The sequence below is a fragment of the Colobus angolensis genome, unplaced genomic scaffold, assembly GCF_000951035.1.
Source record: "Colobus angolensis palliatus isolate OR3802 unplaced genomic scaffold, Cang.pa_1.0 Scaffold148, whole genome shotgun sequence".
Classification (NCBI taxonomy): domain Eukaryota; kingdom Metazoa; phylum Chordata; class Mammalia; order Primates; family Cercopithecidae; genus Colobus; species Colobus angolensis.
Window position 1 is genome coordinate 3,914,482 of NW_012114577.1, and position 20,795 is coordinate 3,935,276.

At 35.7% G+C, this 20,795-nt stretch overlaps 1 protein-coding gene across 1 annotated transcript in view; it reads right to left on the reverse strand.

The window, feature by feature from the left end:
• LYST (lysosomal trafficking regulator) overlaps nucleotides 1-20,795 on the reverse strand; it is a 221,106-nt gene that overhangs the window by 128,181 nt on the left and 72,130 nt on the right. Inside the window, exons 4-10 of the mRNA XM_011935733.1 lie at nucleotides 17,962-18,052; nucleotides 13,412-15,494; nucleotides 10,403-11,432; nucleotides 9,189-9,350; nucleotides 7,599-7,755; nucleotides 6,482-6,708; nucleotides 5,913-5,979 (exon numbers count right to left, since the gene is read on the reverse strand). Of these exons, the coding sequence (XP_011791123.1) occupies nucleotides 5,913-5,979; nucleotides 6,482-6,708; nucleotides 7,599-7,755; nucleotides 9,189-9,350; nucleotides 10,403-11,432; nucleotides 13,412-15,494; nucleotides 17,962-18,052 (3,817 nt within the window). The remainder of the gene's footprint in view (nucleotides 1-5,912; nucleotides 5,980-6,481; nucleotides 6,709-7,598; nucleotides 7,756-9,188; nucleotides 9,351-10,402; nucleotides 11,433-13,411; nucleotides 15,495-17,961; nucleotides 18,053-20,795) is intronic.

The window sequence follows — 20,795 nt, forward strand, 5'->3', positions numbered from 1 at the left end:
AAACATAAATGCTGATACACAAATTCATAGAATTCTTTAGAGCAAAATAATAACTAATATTTGTAGAGCAAACTATAGTGTTCAAAGTATTTTTACATGCTTTATTTCAGCTGATCCTCACCAAAAACAAAAAACCCTACAAAATAAATATTATCTCCACTTTGACCTGAAAGAAATAATCTTGATTTAAAACCTGAGATAAGTTTTAAAAGATTGGTAGTTTTGGAAGACCTGGAGGTTAGAGAATAGAAGCTGTATTTAAGCAACATATTTTGCAGAAGCAATGAGCTGACACAGTAGCAAAATAGTACATACATCTGGAGAGACTACTTGCAATGAGACCATAAAATAGCATGGACTTTGTCCTGTACATAACATGAATCCATTAAAGGTTTTTAAGTAGGAAAATATTATGATCAAAGTGTGTGTGCTGAGTTTGTTTTTTTTTTTTTTTTCCAGTTCAAAACTAACAGATTCCAGTTAAAAATGGGGGAATGGATATATACACTTGCTTCTGTGTACTACTGAAAACTCACAGCATTAAAGTACAGAATTATAAGAAGGAAGAAACCCATAACAGCAAAAATATGTGGGGGCAGTGGGCATTGGGGCACATCTAGTGAAAGATTTAAAGATATTTCTTGAAGATGGAAAAGCAGATGGATAAAAGACAAAGCTGCAACCTAGAATTCCTTTGAATTAAAAAGAGGTTCAGAGCAGTAGGAAGCTGAGCTGTCCATCTAAGGTCTGGAGAGAAAGTGAGAGTGCAGCTGACAATACAGGGATTAATGAAAGGTCTGTCTGTGAATATCCACCTCTCTCCTGTTTCTCAGTACAGAGCACAGATAGTTCAGTATTCACTTTTAGGTCCCAAACCTGATAACTCTTCTCTAAAGAAACGAAATGGATTACCAGGCAAAAGCTCAGGTGTATATAGGCTTTTAGCATCATGGCAACCGAGTGTAACTGTCCAGTCTGCAGACTGAACAAACTGCCTAACCAGAGGGAAAAGCAGAGACTAAAATAAAGCATGAATGCTGTATGCCAAGCCATGTATCCTAGTTTTGGGCTGTGATGCCTGGATCAAGAAAGGGATGCCTTTTTTCTCAGCACAAAGGTACTATAAGCCAGCCAAGCCCTATATGTGAAAGACGCATTTTTCTAAGGTATGCAAACTGCCATGCAGGGTAATAGCATCCCTAATGGTCCCCTAAAGTAAAGCTCTCTTCATTACAGTGTTTGGGAAGCCCCTAATCATCCAACGGCACATTCACACTGAGCTCTTCAACATACTACCCACTCAGGAAAGAGGCCAAAATAGAAAATAAATTCACTTTCACAGTATTAGAGGAAATCTCCAACAGTTTTACTAAATACAAATAGGCTAAAAAGGCTCATAAAAATATTAGAGAATTAGCAACCTAAAGCAGTAAAAACAATACTTAAAAAACAAGAAAGAGACAAAACTGACCCCAAAGGAAAATGAGATAATTTGGGGACAGAAGAAACTTTAAGATGTTTGTTACTATAATCAAATATATACAAGGAGATATTATATCCTTATATGAAAAAGAAATAACCAGAAAACAATCAAACAAAAAAGAGTTCTTAAATATTAAAATTACCAAAATGAAAAGTTAAATAAAAGGTTGGGATTGAAAAAATGTCTCAAGATGTAGCATAAAAACAGTGACATAGTCAATATGACAGGAAAGATAATCTTATCTTTGCAAGATCAATTGGGAAGGCTCAAGATTACAATTAGAATACAAGAAAAAAAAGAGAAGGGAATATGGAGAGGAGAAAATTATTTTTTAAAATAATAAATCTTCATGATCCTGTATTAGATCTAAGATATGACACTAAAAGCAAAGCAATGAAAGTCAAAATAGACAAATAGGACTTCATAAAAATCTTTTAAAATGTGCTATCAAAGTAAACCATCAAGAAAGTGAAGAGATCAAATAATGGGAGAAAATATTTGCAAACCACATATCTGATGAGGACTTTCCATCTAGAATACATAAAAAACTCTTACTATTCAATAATCAAAACACAAATCACCAGTATAAAAATGGCTGAAGGATTTGGATAGACATTTCTCTGAAGAAATCCAAAGAAAATATGCAAATAGCTAATAAGCACACTGCTATGGTATAAATATCTGTCCACTCCAAAACTCAAGTTGAAATTTGGTTTCCATTGTGGTAGTGTTAAGAGATGGGATATTTGGGAGGTGACTGGGTCATGAGGAATCTGCCCTCATGGGTGGGATTTATGCCCTTATGAAAGGGAGAGTTCAGCCCCCTTTTGCCTCTCTTCCTTTCTGCCTTTTGCCATGTGAGGATGCAGCAAGAAGACCCTTGCCAGATGCTGGCACTTTGATCTTGGACTTTCAGTCTCTAGAACTATGAGAAAATAAATTTCTGTTCATTATAAATCACTCAGTCTGTGGTATTCCCTTATAGTAGCACAAAAGGGACTAAGGCACACACAAAGATATACTTAATACATTAGCCTTCAGGGAAATACAAATCAAAACCACAGCGCGATACCACTTCATATCCACTAGGATAGATATAATTAAAAAGGCATATAACAACAAGTGTTGGCAAGAATGTGAAGAAATTAGAACCCTTATACACTGATGGTATAATGATACCATTATACCAAAATGATATAGCCATTTTAGGCAATCGTCTGTCAATTTCTCAAATGATTAAACACAGAGTTACCATATGACCCAAAAGAAATGACTCAAGAGAAATGAAAACATATGTTCACACAAGAAAACTGTACATGAGTGTTCATAGCAGCATTATTCATAGTAGCAAAAAAGTAGGACAACCCAAATGTCCATCAACTGAAGAATGGAAAAATCAAATGCAGTATACCCACACAGTGGAATGTTATTTCAGCCAAAAAAAAGAAGCAGAGAAGGGGAAAAGTAACTTTATAGTGGAGAGACCTGACAAACACTACTTAATGCAAGTGATCAGGGTCAACATCAGCAATTATAAATCATGTTGACAATATGTACCCTCGATATGATTTAATGACAATGGCACTTGGCTTCTACGATCTTCCTCTCAAAAGCCCATACCCCTAGTGTAATCATGACTTTTGACCAAGGTGCCAAAACTTTCATTCAATGGGGGAGGGACAGCCTCTTCAACAAATGGTGCTGAGAAAACTGGATATTCACGTGCAAAAAAATAATAATAAAGTTGGGTCCTTACCTAACCCCGTATACAAAATTTAACTCAAAATGAATTTAGGACCTACATGTAAAACTATATATCTCTCAGGATAAAACTTACGGGAAACACTCCATAATATTGGATTTGTCAATGATTTCTTAGATATGACACCAAAGGTACAGCCAACTAAATAAAAAAAATAGATAAATTGGACTTCAAAATGAAAAACTTTTGTGCATCAAAGGATACTATCAACAGAGTAAAAAGACAACCCACAGAATAGGAGAAAATATTAACATATCACATATCTGATAAGGAATCAATATCCAGAATATATAGAGAACTCTTAAACCTCAACAACAAAAAAAGAAACAACCCAATTTGAACATAAGCAGAGGGCTTGGATAGACATTTCTTCAAACAAGATATACAAATGGCCAATAAGTACATGAAAAGAGGTTCAACACCACTAATCATTAGGGAAATACAAATCAAAATCACAAGATAGCACAATGAGAAAAATGTCAAACAAATTCTAATACAGCGACATTTTTCAAAATACCTGACCAGTGCCCCTCAAAACTATCAAGGCCAACAAAAACAAGGAAAGTCTGAGAAACTGTTACAGTCAAGAGGTACCTAAGAAGACATGACAACTAACTATTATGTAGTATTATCCTGGATAAAATCTTTGAACAGAAAAAGGACATTATGTAAAAATTTAAGAAATCTGAATTATGGACTTTAGTCAATAATAACATATCAATATAAGTTCATTAATTATAATACATATATCACAAAAAGTTAGATGTTAATAATAAGGCAAACTGGCAGGGAAGGGTGTAATGAGGGAACTCTATAATAGCTGTTCAATTTCTCTGTAAATCTAAAGGTGTTCTAAAAAATAGTCTATTAATAAAAACTGAAGGAGAATTGCTTAACCTGGGAGGCAGAGGTTGCAGTGAACTGAGATCGCACCACTGCACTCCAGCCTGGGCGACAAGAGCAAAACTCTGTCTACAAGAAAAAAACAAAAACAAAAAAACCTGAAAAAAACGAATCCATACAAAGTAAGAAATTTAAAACATGATTAGAGAACTAAAGTGCTAAAACATGCTACCACATGAATGAAGGTTGAAAGCATCATGCTATGTGAAAGAAACCAGTCACAAAAGACTACATATTCCATGTATATGGAAAAACATCCAGAAGAGAAAGTAGATGAGTAATTGCAGAAGAATCCGTGTAGGGGAGGGTTAAGAGGCAATAGGCAATGACTGCTTAAGGGTACAGGGTTTCTTTTGGAGGTGATGAAAATGTTCTAAAATTAATTGTGGTGATGGTTGCACAGCTCTGTAAATAAACTGCCTACTACAAAACACTGAACTCTACACTTTAAATAGGTGAAAGTTATGGTATGGGAATTATATCCCAATAAAGCTGTTATTAAATAATGGAACATAATTTCTCAGAGTTAAAATGGAAACACATATTCAAAACATAAGGGTTCACTAAGTGCCTAGCGTAATAAATAAAAATACACCCATATACTAAATAAGTAAATGAATGAGAAGAGAAAGCTTTTCCTTACAGTACAATCTCAGTGAATAAATGCAGAAGGAATGATGGAAATAGAAAATCACTATTTGGCAGATACCACAGAATTAACGGTCTCAGTCAAGAATCATCATACTTTCATATTTTTCCATAATACTAAAATTAGTGGATAAAAGAATGAGAAAAAGTATATTTACATAGTCTCAAGTTATCGTCCCACAAGATACTTATTAATTATAAAGGGATAATAGTAACTTTACAATAGAGAAACAGCAAACACCTCCTTAACCACATGATCAAAGTTAACATCACCAGTAGTAAGATCCAGATATCATAAATCCTTTTAATTTGATGCACTCAGAAGGACCCAATATCACTTCTGAGTATTCCTGCCAAAAATGTATAATCTGAATTTAATCATGAGAAAACATCATACAAACCAAAATTAACGTCTCGTGTAGGGTAGCCTTAAATTCTCCAATTAAAATGTAGATTTCTTGTGATTAGCAATCATATTATACATTCATTATGACTTCCTCAAATGTCTGAGGAAGTACCAAGTACAGAGTAATCAATATCAGATATGGCAACAACATGGCGTTAGACTGGGTTACAGTCCCCACAATGCCACTTCTATGTATATGACCCGGAACAACTCAACCCCTTGGAATCTAGATTTTCCTCTCTATGAACATACTTGCACTCTGTCTATTTCATTGTGTGGATCTGAGGAACAAATGGGATAATGCATATAAAGACGCTTTTTTGAAATCACAGAGCACTATGCCAATAGAAGACTTTTTTTTTGAGACAGGGTCTTGCTCTGTCACCCAGACTGGAGTGCAGTGGCATGATCATGGCTCACTGCAGCCTTGGCCTCCTGGGCCTAAGTGATCCTCCCACCTCAGCCTCCCGAGTAGCTAGGACCACAGGCATGTGCCACCACACCTGGCTGATTTTTATAGATGGGGTCTCTCTATATTGCCCAGGCTGGTCTTGAACTCCCAGGCTCAAGTGATCCGCCTACCACCTCAGCCTCCCAAAGTGCTGAGATCACAGGCACGAGCCACCACATCCGGCCAGAAGCCATTATTGTCAACTTTTCACATAAAATAATTTCAAAGCTATTGTTTAAAACAAACAGTTTCAACTTACCTTGAAAATCAGAATCGGCCTGTGTTAAAATACTCAAAAACCCTCCTAAAAGATTTTTCACAGTTCCCTGAAGATTACAAAAAAAATACAAAATTAAATTACTTACCTCACAGAAGCATGAAACAACTGTAATGTCATAATAAATTATATGATAGGGTATCTACTATATATGTATATATGTATTTTAAAATGACTAAAAAGACTACTATGTGTAGGATTATACTAATTTTCATTTTCTTTTTATACTGTTTTTAAATTTTCTGATTTTTCAAAACAGTGAGCACATATTCAAATTAAATGCATTTAAAAAAATATTACCCATTCTCAGAAATAGATGAGATTTTACTACTGGCTAACAAAGGACATTAATTTTTTACGCTACTTTAAAAAAACTATGGAATTAGAAGATTTTGGAATACCACTTGTAGGTAAAAACACACCTGAGGTACCAGAAAAGATAAGTAATCATCTCAAATAATTTTCAGAAAAGTTGGGTTATACACAAGGAGATATTATTGGGTGATGAGTCTGATAAATATTGATCATATTTAACTAAATGAATCTTTTACCTGTTGCATGAGCAGAAAAATATTCTTTTCTTTCTGCCTAATAATTCTCAAAAAACTCTCAAATACATGGGCAAGCACATCAAGCTTGGCTTTACTAGCAGAAAGCAAATTTAATTCCAGCATACAAATCTCAGGATATATTATTTCCCCTTGAGTGAGGTTTTCAAGTAAGTCATTTGGACTGCTTGATGCACTGAAACCTTCTGTTTCAGACTTTAAGTCTACCCCTGAAAAGAGAAAAAGAAAAGATTATTTTTATTCCCTAAACACTAAATATTTCAAACTTTATTAATCATTTAGAAGATCTAGTGGCAAAAGTCCTATTCAGAGGATGCTTACAAAACCTTTTCCAATCTTTTCCTACAACACAACTTATGACAATGATATGGGTATTCTGAAGATTAATAAGTTGCCTTAAAAGTAATTTTCATCTTCAGTAGAACTACAAATTTTACAAATAAACAAGAATTTTTACAGACATATGATACAGATTTAACACATCCCATGGACACAACTTTAAAAAAAAAAACCTATTCAAACTTTCTGACCCCCCAAATACCTAAATCACAGAGCAGTTCAATTTGTCTACCCAAATCTTTGTGAAAATAGCAGGCTTGGCTATTGGTTGGATGAATTATCGATTTTGCCGACTTCATAACTGAGAAACAATCATGTTTTATTGAATATTGCATTTTGGAAAAACTGACTTACAAGATCTTTTAAGACTGCTGTGCTCTTAATAAAACGTTGATATAGTTAAGAAATTTATAAATTTTACCAACCAGTTACGATTACAACATCACCCAGGTTATCTATTTCTATTTTATTATCTATTTCTAGTATTTATTGTCTTTCACACTAGAATATACATGAAACTGGGGAAGTTGTCCTTCACTCCATGTTCTTAGGCACTCAGAGGATGTTTGTGATAACATCTATATCACATTGTTGCATGTATGAATGCCAGACTGTTGGGAAGATCAATAAAATGATAATGCAACACACTTGTTAAACTGTAAGGCAATACAAAACTCTAAAGTGGTATTATTATGAACCATTTTGCTATTCAATGATCTGGCTTGCAGATCTAATTACAAGAACTTCAATTATATTTTACCATCATCCTGGGTTTTGCCATCTTCAGGATTGCTTTCACTATCTGCTTCATAACCTTCTTCTTCAACTAAAAGCTTAAAACTACAACACTGAGAATCCTCAGCTTCTTCTGAAAAATCACCAGGCTGGGATGACAGTTCTTCTGCAGATTGATGACTCTATAAATCAGTGTAATTCAAAGATAAAAGTTGTAATATTTGCTTGTTTTTAGTTATAGAATAGTTATTCAAAAGTCATGTTAAAGACAGTTTCAATATTTTCTTAAAGAAAAAAACTTAGTAATATGAATCATTATAAACTATGAAATTCACTCAGCAAAATTTCCCAGATGCTTTCAGACAACTTAATACCTCAAAAAAGGGGGTTTCTAACAAAGTAAGTTATAGGTCATTTATTTATTATTTATTAATAAATAAATATATGTAAGAAATTTCATTCTAGTTATACAATAGGAAATGACTAAAAACCACAATGTGGTGAAATTTTACTTCATACAATTTAATACTAATATATATTATTTGTGCACATTTGTTAATAATAAAGATTTTTTCATAAGGATTTTTATAAATGCCTCATAAATTAGGTACTAGAGCAGACATTTTTTTCAAAGGGATTAATTAAAATATCTCAGAATGCAACTGTCTACATAACAAGCATCTAAGAAATCAAGAGTTCCAGTATTAACTTCCTGTGTAAGAAAGAAATTTTCCTTTTCTTATAAAAATGTCACTAATACCTTCATTTCAGAAAACATTTTCACCTAAAGAAGCTCAGAATACTTCATCATTGTAACAACAATAAAAGGTAGAATAAAGTAGGTATTTTAACATTTTACAGTTAATCAATTCAGTAATATGATGAACATATTAATAGCTATTTCAGCACGTTTTTAAGTTATGCCAAATAATAACATACAATGTTATTTCAAAATCTTATAAAACATCATATACATGGCTAGATCAAGGAATTAAAAGAGAAGTTATATAAAAAATAAAGGACAGATGGCAATTAAAGGTAAAATAAACATAAAATGAGAGGGAAATGAGCTAATTACGCACCATATAATTTTAGGAAAGAAAATTAAAATAGTTGTTTTAGGAAAAAACATTAAACAACTAAAACATTGTGATTGCTATTTTCTATGTAAATACTAGTCATTTTTATGTTGAACAATTTAAAATTAATGTGAGTAGAGAGTTCTGGAAATATTAGCTGTACCACCAAAGAACTAGATAGGATAGGTAAATCATCACCATCCCTGAATTAGCATTTAATAAACTATCAAGTATATGTAAAATATACCAAATCAAGTAATATATTTGCCTTAACTGGAAGTAATTCTCAGTAAATTTCCAGATTAGATAAGGAAAAGCATATCATATTGCTCTCCTGTTATGTGTAAGACAGGGCAATGACAAAATACTGTTCATCCCATCATATATCCATCACGTGGAGATAAGATCCACTGAACTCATCTGATCAAGTCCTAGTCCATATGCTCTAATGACATTCATCAGCATCCTAGTCTCATCCCAACTTCCACCTCTGCTGGTCATACCCAAAGAACACAACTATATGTTGTTATTCATACCTTCTCAGTCACAGCATCACTATGTTCAAAATCTGCTGAATAATTCCCGAGGGCAACGCGAAGCAGGGCATCAAATAAAGGCTTTGCTAGTTGTGTTTCAATTACCTTTGACTGGGAAAGATGGTCCCTCACTTCAAATAATATATTTTCCACAGACAAGTTCTAAGGTAAAATAAAAGAGACTAAGAATATTAATAACTATTTAAAAAACTAAATGATGAAAAAATAAATATTTACCTAACTATAAAGCTAATCCATTTACTTGCAGTTGATACGACAGTAAAATGACTATATAAATATCTAGCTCTATACAAACATCCTGTTAAAATTAATAACATTTTTATTGATAAAATACTTAGTTCATCTTACTTGGTTTTCATTGCAGCATGGTAAAGAATGGCAAGAAATGAAGCTAAGCAAAGAAGTCAAAGCAAGACTGAAGAGATTTGTGTGCTGTGTTAAAGCGTGTGAATTTCAATTGTGGAAATTCAGTGTGGAAGCATCAGGACTTTTTAGAGATAAGGCAACATGGAGGCTGGAACTGAAGTAGGAAGAGCCTGTTGGCTGGCTGAACAGTTAGGGGTAAGTTAGTGAGGACAGAAGAGGTCTGCCATATTCCGAGGTCTGCCATACTCCCAGTCCCCGGATTCCTTTTTAGTCGAGAAATGATCTCAGGAGAAAACTTGTAAGAATGTGAGGGAAAGCAGAAAAGGTTAGGGGAAGAATCTGGACAAAGATGTGGTTTTAGGAGAAGTCTAGTCCTAGCCTCATTTCCTGGGAAGCTCTGGAGCCTGTAGTGCCCCACAGTGATTGTCGCCACTTCTTAGAGCCACATCTATCAGCATTAGCTATGAGCATCCTTCCCGGGCAACTCCTTGTGAGGCATCTCCCATCGGCCAAGGGCGATTCCTGGAAGACGGGTGCTGATGTGCAGAGGTGAATGGGTGATCAATTTGGTAAAGGAGATCTGGGCAGGGCAGCCAACAGCATCACACAAAGATTTAGATCTTTCAACTTTGAAACACAATATCCATTATTATTCATCTGACACTTAAAAAACGTGTGTGTGTGTATGTCTGTGTGTGTATATATATATATAAAACATAATATATATAAAACCTAATATATATTACATTATATATAATATACATTACATAATATATCTATTTATGTATATATATTACATAACAGCTGAACTAAGGGCACGGTATTACCTGATTAGGTAACTCCAATTCCATCTTCTGTTGACTAGTTCTGGCACCATGAAGACAAATGGCCAGAAGGGCTTCCAAAAGTCGTATACTCTGAAGTGAGGTCTCACTTTCTTGACTTGTAAGTATCTTTGCTTCCTCAGGAGCAGCTTCACTGGCTGAAATTTGTTCCACATTCATGGAAGAAATATGCTGTAACTCTAATTTACCTAAACTGTCAGCACTCTTTTTTAGACTATCTAGTTCTGATGGTATGGGGTCACTTTTTATAGTCAACGATAATAAATCTTCCTTCATAGTTATCTCAGGTTGAGAAATTCTGTTTAAATCCTGGTTTTCATTTACAGTTGTATCTCCCTCCTTTTTTCCTTGTTCCTCTTTGTGACTTCTGAACAGTTTCTGTATTATCATAAATATTAACTTATGGCATACTTGGAAACCACCAAACCTATAAAACTGTTTCTGGAAGACTGAACTCAACATGTAGATCCAACGACACATAGACCAAATGTCTGCTGCTTGGTGCATATGTTCAGGAGAAGGCAAGGCAAGGCTCTCGAGAGATAAACATGGCAGCATATGACTTAAAGGCTCGCTGGCTGTGCTGTCATAGCCAGAAGTATCTTCTGAGTCATTGGCCAACTCCCTATCAGACTCTGCTTCTTTACTTATGCATAAAAATGCCACACAGAGGAATAGGTTTATTGTGTTGATATGAACATCCTGGTTAACAGTCTTCCACCTCTTTGGATAAGCTTCTTTGAGGCCAGCATAAAATCTGCTGAGACTCTGAGGAGAATCTGAATAAGCTTGCTGATGATGAAAAGAAATACCCACATGTACAGAGGACAACTCCTTCTGTTCACTGTCTATCCCATCAATACCTGGAACTGAGGCATCTTTCTGTTGCTCCTCTAGGCTGATTATCAGAGTTTCAAATGCTTTTAGAGAATGACTTCGAATACCATTTAAGTAATTTAATTCGATTATTTGATTTACTCCATTACAACTCAAAAACAAATTTCTTATTACCCTGTGAAAGAAAAAAAGCATATAAAAAGTTTTAAATAAAGAAACATCATTTATAAATAGGTACATATAGTATTTAATATATTGGTATTGCATGTGGAATATACTAACCACTACCTAATTTTATTCATCAGTTATCAGGCTAAAGTTAGATATAATCAGGACCTCAAGTTACTTTCTAATTACTCTGATACCCTTCTTCAAACATTTGTATATATGGCTCCAGCAGTGTCTAGAAACAAAAGATTACCTGTCCACACATTAAATGAAGCAATTCAAGGAATAATATTTTTCTCCAAATGGCAAATTCTATATAAATTCTGAACATCACAGCCACCACCACACTCGTGATAGACACTCTGAAGGCAGGTAAGCATGTGTTTGTTCATTAGTTTTTCCGCCTGATGGTTCATTTGGGAATTTTTGTTTATTTTAAATCTATGCCTTATGAAGAGAAAGAATCACACTACAGAGCTGAAAATCTTCAGAAGGTTCGGCATCACATGAATTTCCCTTCTAACTGGGCTAGTTGCACAGTCAATAGTACAAATACTATAAAAGGTTTTCAGCTCTGTCTCAGGTGAGATTTGTGTCTAGATCATTGGAATCCTACTAATAACTTTAACATAAGCCAGCTAGGTGATTCTCAGCCCTCCCATCACAAAGATCTAGGTTGTCCACAAATATGCCAAAGAGTTACAAAACTTTCTAATCAGTTCTATTTAAACGATGTCAACATGTCAGAAAAATTTTTAAATGACTGTAAGGCAATGATTTAATGTCAATAATAGTTTTAAAGTAGTTGTACTAAGATGGACCAAAAAATGCCACACATGAAGATATTAATGATAGGATATATTTGTATAAGTTTCTAAAATGCTATATGCATTAATTTGAAAGGCCAGTCTACCTATCAGAAGCAAGCTTTATTTATAAAATTATTTTTAAATGCACCAGATTTGGCAATCACAAAGTCTGGAAAACTCATTGATATGATTAAAAGTAATTTTAATTTCCTTATTTTTGCTTATCTATATTTTCTAATTTTTCTGCATATATTACAGAGGTTATAAATGTAAATTTAATATTTTAAAATTAACAATCCCATTAATGCCACTGCCTCAATAATCATTTTATGTATTTTACATATACTACATATTTTACATAGTTGTAAATAAGTGAACACTATTTTTTTTGAGACAGAGTCTTATTCTGTCACCCAGGCTGGAGTGCAGTGGCCGGATCTCAGCTCACTGCAAGCTCCGCCTCCCGGGTTTATGCCATTCTCTTGCCTCAGCCTCCCGAGTAGCTGGGACTACAGGCGCCCGCCACCTCGCCCGGCTAGTTTTTTGTATTTTTTAGTAGAGACGGGGTTTCACCGGGTTAGCCAGGATGGTGTCGATCTCCTGACCTCGTGATCCGCCCGTCTCGGCCTCCCAAAGTGCTGGGATTACAGGCTTGAGCCACCGCGCCCAGCCTAACACTATTTTAATTGTTTATATTTTACCCATAAAATAGTATAATCATTTTCTCACATTCCAATATGATCTTTGTAAACATTTTCAATGGCCAATAATATTGTATCAAAGAAATATAAAGTAATTAAACTTGCTCTGCTCTTGGATATCTGTGTTTCATCTACGTTTTTCTCAGAAGTATATCTAAAACTTTTCCTTTTGTTGAGAAATTAAAATCAATGGCTCTATCCTCTTCTCTGTAAACAGCTCAGTAAAAATACATACATACATAAACAAATGGTTAAAACAAATCTGATGTGGAAGGAGAACATTTTTTGTTGACAAATTGAAATTAAATCCTAGGAAAGAATAAACAGTAAATATAATCACACTACTGCCAAGGCCCTGGAGATATCAGTGTCAGAAGTTTAAATGCATACATTTCATCACTCACTTGAAAGCATTCAATGAAAAAGATCTAGACATGCACACCCCACCCACCCCCGCCGCCCAAACACATACAAACCTGGATTTAAGCAGGATAGGCAGAGTTTTTACATAAATCTGAAGCACGTCCTGAGGCAAGCACTGGTTATGATGGCTACATACATGACTCTGAGCTGAAGTAATGCTTAGGTGTTGACAATGATGTGCTAATTCAACTCCTCTTTGGAGCACAGGATTAAATATGTAATTATATAGCTTCCACTGAACAACTATATTGCCTTTCTGGATTAAACTGCAAATGTGATTTGCAATCTGTACACTATGTAATCTGTCTTCTTCAAAAACAAAGTTCTGATAAGCCTTTAAAGCATCCCATTTCCACAACAAATCTTCAGATCCACTGCTGGGCAGGATCCCTTGAAATCTATAAGAAGGAGTGGGTAAACTTGAGGAGAGTTCAGCATCACATAAGTTTCCCTGCAGTGTCTCTTCTAATTGGGCTAGTTGGTCAGAGTCAACAGTGCAAATATTACAAGCTGCTTTTTTAATTTTTGGTGATATCTCTGCTCCTCCTAACTGATCCAAAATAAGTTTGTTAAGGATATTCAATATATGCTGCTGAAAATTTTTCAGTGCTGGCAACTTAAAAGCATGGAGCAAAGGAATGATTACAGATTTGGGATCCATACAACAGCATATTCCAATGTTATGAACACCCGAGAGGATCTGGACACAAGTGCTGCTCAAGGAAGCCTGCTGTAGTAAGCGCAAGCACTGATGGGCACACACTGCAATGCAACAGCACCGCTCAGGATAATAAACATCTCCATCTGCAGTCTCTTCAAATGGGTTTTTGGAAACCTGGTTTTTAAAAGCTGAAACCAGAAGACCTGAGAGATCTCGGTGATGATGCATAAAATGAGAATATTCACATCGTCTGTGCCTTTTTCTTGTACACATCGAATGATGAAGTTGCTCTGATTTCACTTTTTTGACAGTGCTCATTATTTTCATCACACTATTTATTAGGGCTTTCAAATGCTCTGAGGCCTCAGGAGGAACTCCATCTCTTAAAACCAGCCATTCCATTTGAAGAACTGCTGTTTCAAATAAATTAAATCCATGATGCTGAATGAATTCTTGAACCAAATCCACAGCTTGACTGAAGTAGAAGGGATTTGGAGCTGCACTCTGAAGACAACAGATCAGAATCCGAAGAACTCCTTCCAAAAGCTCAGGGAAAAGAAGGGCTCTATGACGATACTTTGAAAACACAAAATCTTCCTGAACCTCCTGCAGTGTTTTCTTTTGTCTTGGTGCAAAAGGGTCAGGCTGCTTTTCTAGGCATGTTCTAATTTTTAAAGCTGCTCTAAGCAATTCAGTTAAATTTTTCCTAAGATTTTCTGGCATCATCTCTGCAGTACTAACATCTACTGACAGAAGATGCAACACTGTTCGAAAGAGCATCCTTTGAATCAAAGCCACTGGTTCTTCAGTCCAACCTGCAGAAACTACTCGACTCTCCAAGTTGTCGCTCAGACTACAGCAGTCCCCAAAGCCTGCTAGGAATTCAGTTAGTGTGGGCACTACACTGGCTGCTAAAGGAGAATTATGATTCAAGGTAATGTCAAACTTACAAACTTTTTCTAATAAAGATAACAAAACATGACATAAGTCAAATGGAGAATTGTTCATGTTACTGATAACAGACAAGGCAGCTGGCTCACTTAAAATGTCAGTGTTTGACTCCTGTCTTGGAATAATCTCTCTGGAATTTTCCAAAGCCATAGTACCTGGAGGAGTCTGTTCTTCTTTGGTTGTTAAGTGGTCAAGTTTAGCTTTAGGGTGGTCTTCTTTAGGAAACGATGTTACAAAATGCTGCAGCAGATGGGGCCTTCTATGCTTATTCATTGCTATGCCTTTTTCATCTGAATTGGCTTCCGAATCTGAGGTGGACAGCTGTGTCTTTCTTGCATCTCTTATAGAATAGCGATGGGTAATTTTACGCTGTCGTCTGCTTTTTCGAAAAACATTTACTTTTGCAGAAACCTGACTAGACAGGGCACTTCCTTCTAAATGTACTTTTTCCTGAGTGGATCTTTGTGAGCTTGAGTTCTTTTCTTTGGTCAGGATTATATCAGCTGAGAGCGGTAGATTAAAATCTAACAGAATGAAGAAAGAAGACTTAGAATACCTCAATATGTTTTAAAACTCAATTTTAAGGTGACAGCCCTCTTATTTATCACTCACTAAAGGAGTTTATCCTCAATGTATTTTGCAGCAGGGCTGATTTCCTTCATTTATGTCATATCTCTGGGTTACTTCCTCTCACACTTGTCCTTACTCTAAACACTAGTTGACATTAGTTCAAAGGATACAAACTGATTTTTAAAACAACAAAACAGAAGCTCACCTATCCTTACTCTAAACACCAGCTGACATTACTTCAAAGGATACAAACTGATTTTTGAAACAGCAAAAGAGAGGCTGGGTGAGGTGGCTCATGCCTGTAATCCCAGCACTTTCGGAGGCTGAGGCGGGTGGATCACTTGAGGTCAAGAGTTTGAGACAAGCCTGGCCAACGTGGTGAAATCCTGTCTCTAGCTAAAATACAAAAATGAGCCAGATGTGGTGGCACCTGCCTGTAATCCCAGCTACTTGGGAGGCTGAGGCAGGAGAATCACTTGAACCTGAGAGGCAGAGGTTGCAGTGAAATGAGATCGTGCCACTGCACTCCAGCCCAGGTGACAGAGTGAGACTCTATCTCGAAACAGCAACAACAAACAAAAGAGAACAAAGTTAAGAAAGTAAATCTGATTTAAAACTATATATTATATTCTAACTTCAACATAAGAGATGCTGTAGATTATCTGGTATTTAGTGCTGTTGTTCATACTGTTTACAAATCTCCTCCCATAGTCCCCTAATTAAGATATAAGGATGTATTATATTCTCAAAAATAGTATTCATAGACCTGATAGAACTTAATTACTTTAAGATTTTCCTAAAATTATTTCAAAATCATACACTATATGCCAAATGTTCTCCAAAACTGAGGTTTAAAGAATTCTTTATTCAAATTATTTCTTAAATGTTTCAGCATTTGAGAAACTAGGCACCAGGTATAGACATCATTATTCCATCCCCAGTGCCTAGATAGGGCCTGGCATATGGTCAACACTCAGTAACTATTTCTTAGGGGAAATGAATGAATTCTCCTTTTAACTAAAAAGATAATTAAATCAGTCCTTCTCTTTGCAGTATGTAATAAGAGCTATATAAAAAAGTATTTGTAATTTAAAGTGAGTAAATTAAAATCTGTAAATAAAAAATCTGTGCTTTACTGAGACAGGGAAAGCAAACCAGATGGGAAGAGGAGAAATTAAAAGGAGTCTGACAAATTCCACCCAAGCAAAAGATGCAGACAATGAAGACAACTTCCCCCAAAGAGCATTAATCAGATTTCTTAAGTGATTAACAATGTGTGAATTCTGCAAACTCAGAAAAAAATAAAAGCAGAGAGTTAGTGAATCAATAAATAAGCAGAAAAACAGTATTACAAGACCTTAGATACTTCCTTAAAAAAACCTCCATGAAATTCACTAAAAATACAGGAATTAAAATACAATAGATTTTTTTTTTAACCTGAGAGATCTTCAAACATCTCACAAGTCACATGTCACAAGAAAGGGTCAAGAGGAAAACTCGCCAATGAAACATTTAAAGTTTCATGTACTTTATAGACATACGAATTCTTCAAAATCATAAATTAAAAATATCTATTGACCTTATGTGTAATAATTCTACCCAAGCTTGAAACAAAATATTATATTAAATTTATCCTTTAGGCTGGGCACAGTGGCTCATGCCTGTAATCCCAGCACTTTGGGAGGCTATGGTGGGCAGACTACTTGAGGTCAGGACTTTGAGACAAGCCTGGCCAACATGGTGAAACCCCACCTGTACTAAAATGCGAAAATTAGTCTGGCATGGTGGTGCACTCCTGTAATCCCATCTACTCAGGAGGCTGAGGCACAAGTATCGCCTGAACTCAGGAGGCTGATGTTGCAGTGAGCCGAGATCACTCCACTGCACTCCAACCTGGGTGACAGAGTGAGACTCTGTCTAAAATAAAATAAAATAACATGACATGACATAACATAACATAAAATAACATAAAATAAAATAAAATAAAAATTATCCTTTAAAGGCAACACTAGAAAAACTAAGCTAAAACAAATACTGCAAAAGTCACTTAAAGAATACTGGTAATAGAAAGCAGTCTTTAAAATAAGCAAAGAAATTTTAATTGCTTTATTCAGATTTTTCACTTCCAACTTTTCACTATCCATTTTTCTGATGTATGCTACACACCTAGATTCACTCCTTCTGATAAGTGTTCTGCTTCTTCATACATTTTCTAATCATCAGTACATTCAAGTACTTCCCTCAGGAAGCACCATGGTTTTTGTATTATCAAAAGAAAAATGCGTTTGCATATTTAGTATATAATAAATCACTATAACATATACTGGTCTGAATCTGAATCAGAATCAAACATTCAGGCAGAAGTAACTTTTCTATGAGATTTTGATAACACAAGTGATATGATAAAGGGAAAAAGCATACCTGTTGCTTTTTCTTCTTGGACGGGTATCTTCCATACCAGTGGAAGGAGAGACAGAAGAAGAGTCAGGAGTTCTTCTCTACATGTCAATGCCTGTGTCAGTTAACAAAAGAATCCTTCATGTTCTAAGGCAATAAGATACATCAATTCCTAATATCTTGTCTTAAACTGATCAAAAAATCCTTTTTCTTGAAAGGCTGCATTTGAAAAGCTAAGAAACAAATTAACCTATCTTCAATCCAATTAAAGCTGTGATACTTTTAAGTTTATAAGCCATTCTAATCATAGAAGAATCTAAGAGTATTTGACAGTATTTAGCACACTCTTGCTGATATTTCCAAAAATAGCTGTTATTACCACCATGCACATTGCAAAAATTCCTCACCTATGAAGAAACAGATTTGCTAGGTGAAAATGAAAAGTTAAGTCCTATTAATTAGCAAACCAGTGCCACAAAGTTACTAAAAAAATGTGAAGCCTTCATGCAGTTAAATGTAAAACTCAGAGACAATTTTAAAGAGAAATTGACATTATTAATAAATAATATATAAGGAGAGAAAGACTTATTAGTGAATGTAATCCAATAAATATTTATTGACTGCACACTATGTCCACAAAAATACTGTCTTACCCTTTCTGGAGGAAATGGTCCAAGCCCTGGAGAAGGTCCCCTCATTTGGTCCATAAAATACATACACACAAACAGTTAAAGAACAGCAGAAAGCATGTAGTATAAGTAAGTATCCAGGGGTGGTATAAGCATTCAGTTTAGGAGTTCAGAAAAAGGAGCAGTCATTATCAGAAGTATGGAAGTAGAATGGGAGCTGGAGAGCTAGACCTGGGACACCTGGGACATGGGTAGTAAAGGATTTAATAACAACTCAAGCTTGAGTTCTTGCCTTACACCAATCAGTGAGAGAGGGGGTCGGCATGGTGATGCCATCAGATTTGCTGAACGGAATTAGGTGGAAGGGGAAGCAGTGTTAGAGGCAGGGAAACAATGATCCAGATCAGAGAGATGATGACTTTCTGAAGTACTCCAACAACAGAAGGGAAAGGAGACATATTTGAGAAACTGTAAGGTAGAACTAAAATAATTTGCAGTTGATTATCTGTGGTACATAAGGGATAAAAAAAAAAAAAAAGATCTAAAAGGACCCACAGGTTTCTGGTTTCGGCAACTAGGTAGCTGACAATGTATTCACCAAGACAGGAAATTTACAAGCGGTATTAGGTTGGGATAATGATGATGGATTCACTTTTTAGACATATTGAGTCTGAGATGTCTATGGGCTATCCTAATGAAGGCAGCTTTTTAGTAGACAGTAAATATATAGATCTGGAACTTAAAAAAAATATGAAGTAAATAACAAGATTTGGGAGTCATTGGGGTAGAAGGCAAGAACATATGTGAGTTTTCCCAGGGTGAGAATATAGAATAATAGGAGACCACCAAGAATGAAACTCTGGACTTTAAAGACTTAAAGATGGGCAATGCTAAAGAAATGCCTGAAAAGGCTTCTACTGAAACGTAGCCCCAAAAAAGAGAAGTACAACCAGAGAAACCAAGGAAGAGACCAGTTCAGGAAAGAAAGGAGTCAGCAGAGCCAAAGCTGTTGCCCTTTCACTGTGTGACATGATGGCCGAAAAGCATTTAGCAACTGGAATGCCCCTTAACTAACACAGTTTTAATGGAGCGATTTGGGTGCAAGTCCAATTATAATAGGCTGAAGAGTCAAAGGAAGTAAGAAAGTAAAGACAGGACATTCGGACTATTCCTTCTGGTGTCCTGGTTGTGAAAAGGCTCAAGTCCCTCCGCCACACATGAGCGGTCCCCATACATCTAGCTGGTAAGGGTTTCCCCTGAAAACTACTGGTCTCTGTGCTCCCAGTAGGTCTTCCTCACATACACTGTTTCTGCAGTTCTCCATCCCCATCCTCCCATATGCCAAACTGCAACTCATTCTCTAGGTTTTTATTTCCTCTGTGGGGAGACTTCTCTAACACCCTACCTGCTTCCCTTAGTAAACTTAGCTTTCATGTTCCTGATTTGCTTCCATTCCAGCAAACACCCTGCTGAAGTGTTACTGTCTGAATGCCCATTTTCCTCTTTTATCCGTTAAACAAATATTTCTTGATCCCCCTACTAAACAGGCCAGGCACTGTGTCAGGTACTTCAAATGCTGTGGTGAACACAATATCCATATCCTCATGAAGCCTACTTCCTAGCACAAGAGACAGAAAATAATGGGTAAAAATAAGAAAATTTCAGATATAAAACTGTGCTATGAAGGAAATTATCTAGGAAAGAGATTACAGAGTGACACAAAGGGTAACATTTTAGATAGGCTATTTAGGACAGGCTATTTGAGCAGATACTTCACTGATGAGAAGAAGGAATCTGCACAAAGATTTGGAGGAAAAGGGCTCCTAGAAAGTATATGAAGTGTTGGGAATGGGTTTGGCTTTTTCATAGAAAGCAAGAAAGCCCAGGAGCTCCTAGATCTGATAAATAACTTCAGCAAAGTCTTAGGCTACAAAATCACAAATCAGTGGCATTTCTATACATCGACAACATCCAAGCTGAGGGCCAAACCAAGAACACAATCTCATTCACAACACTCACAAAAAGAATAAAATACCTAGGAATATAGCTAACCAGGAAGGTGAAAGATTTCTACAATGAGAATTATAAAACATTGCTGAAAGAAATTAGAGATGACACAAACAAATGGAAAAACATTCCACGTTCATGAATAGAAAAAAACAGTATCATTAAAATGGGGCCAGGTGCAGTGGCTCACGCCTGTAATCCCAGCACTTTGGGAGGCCGAGG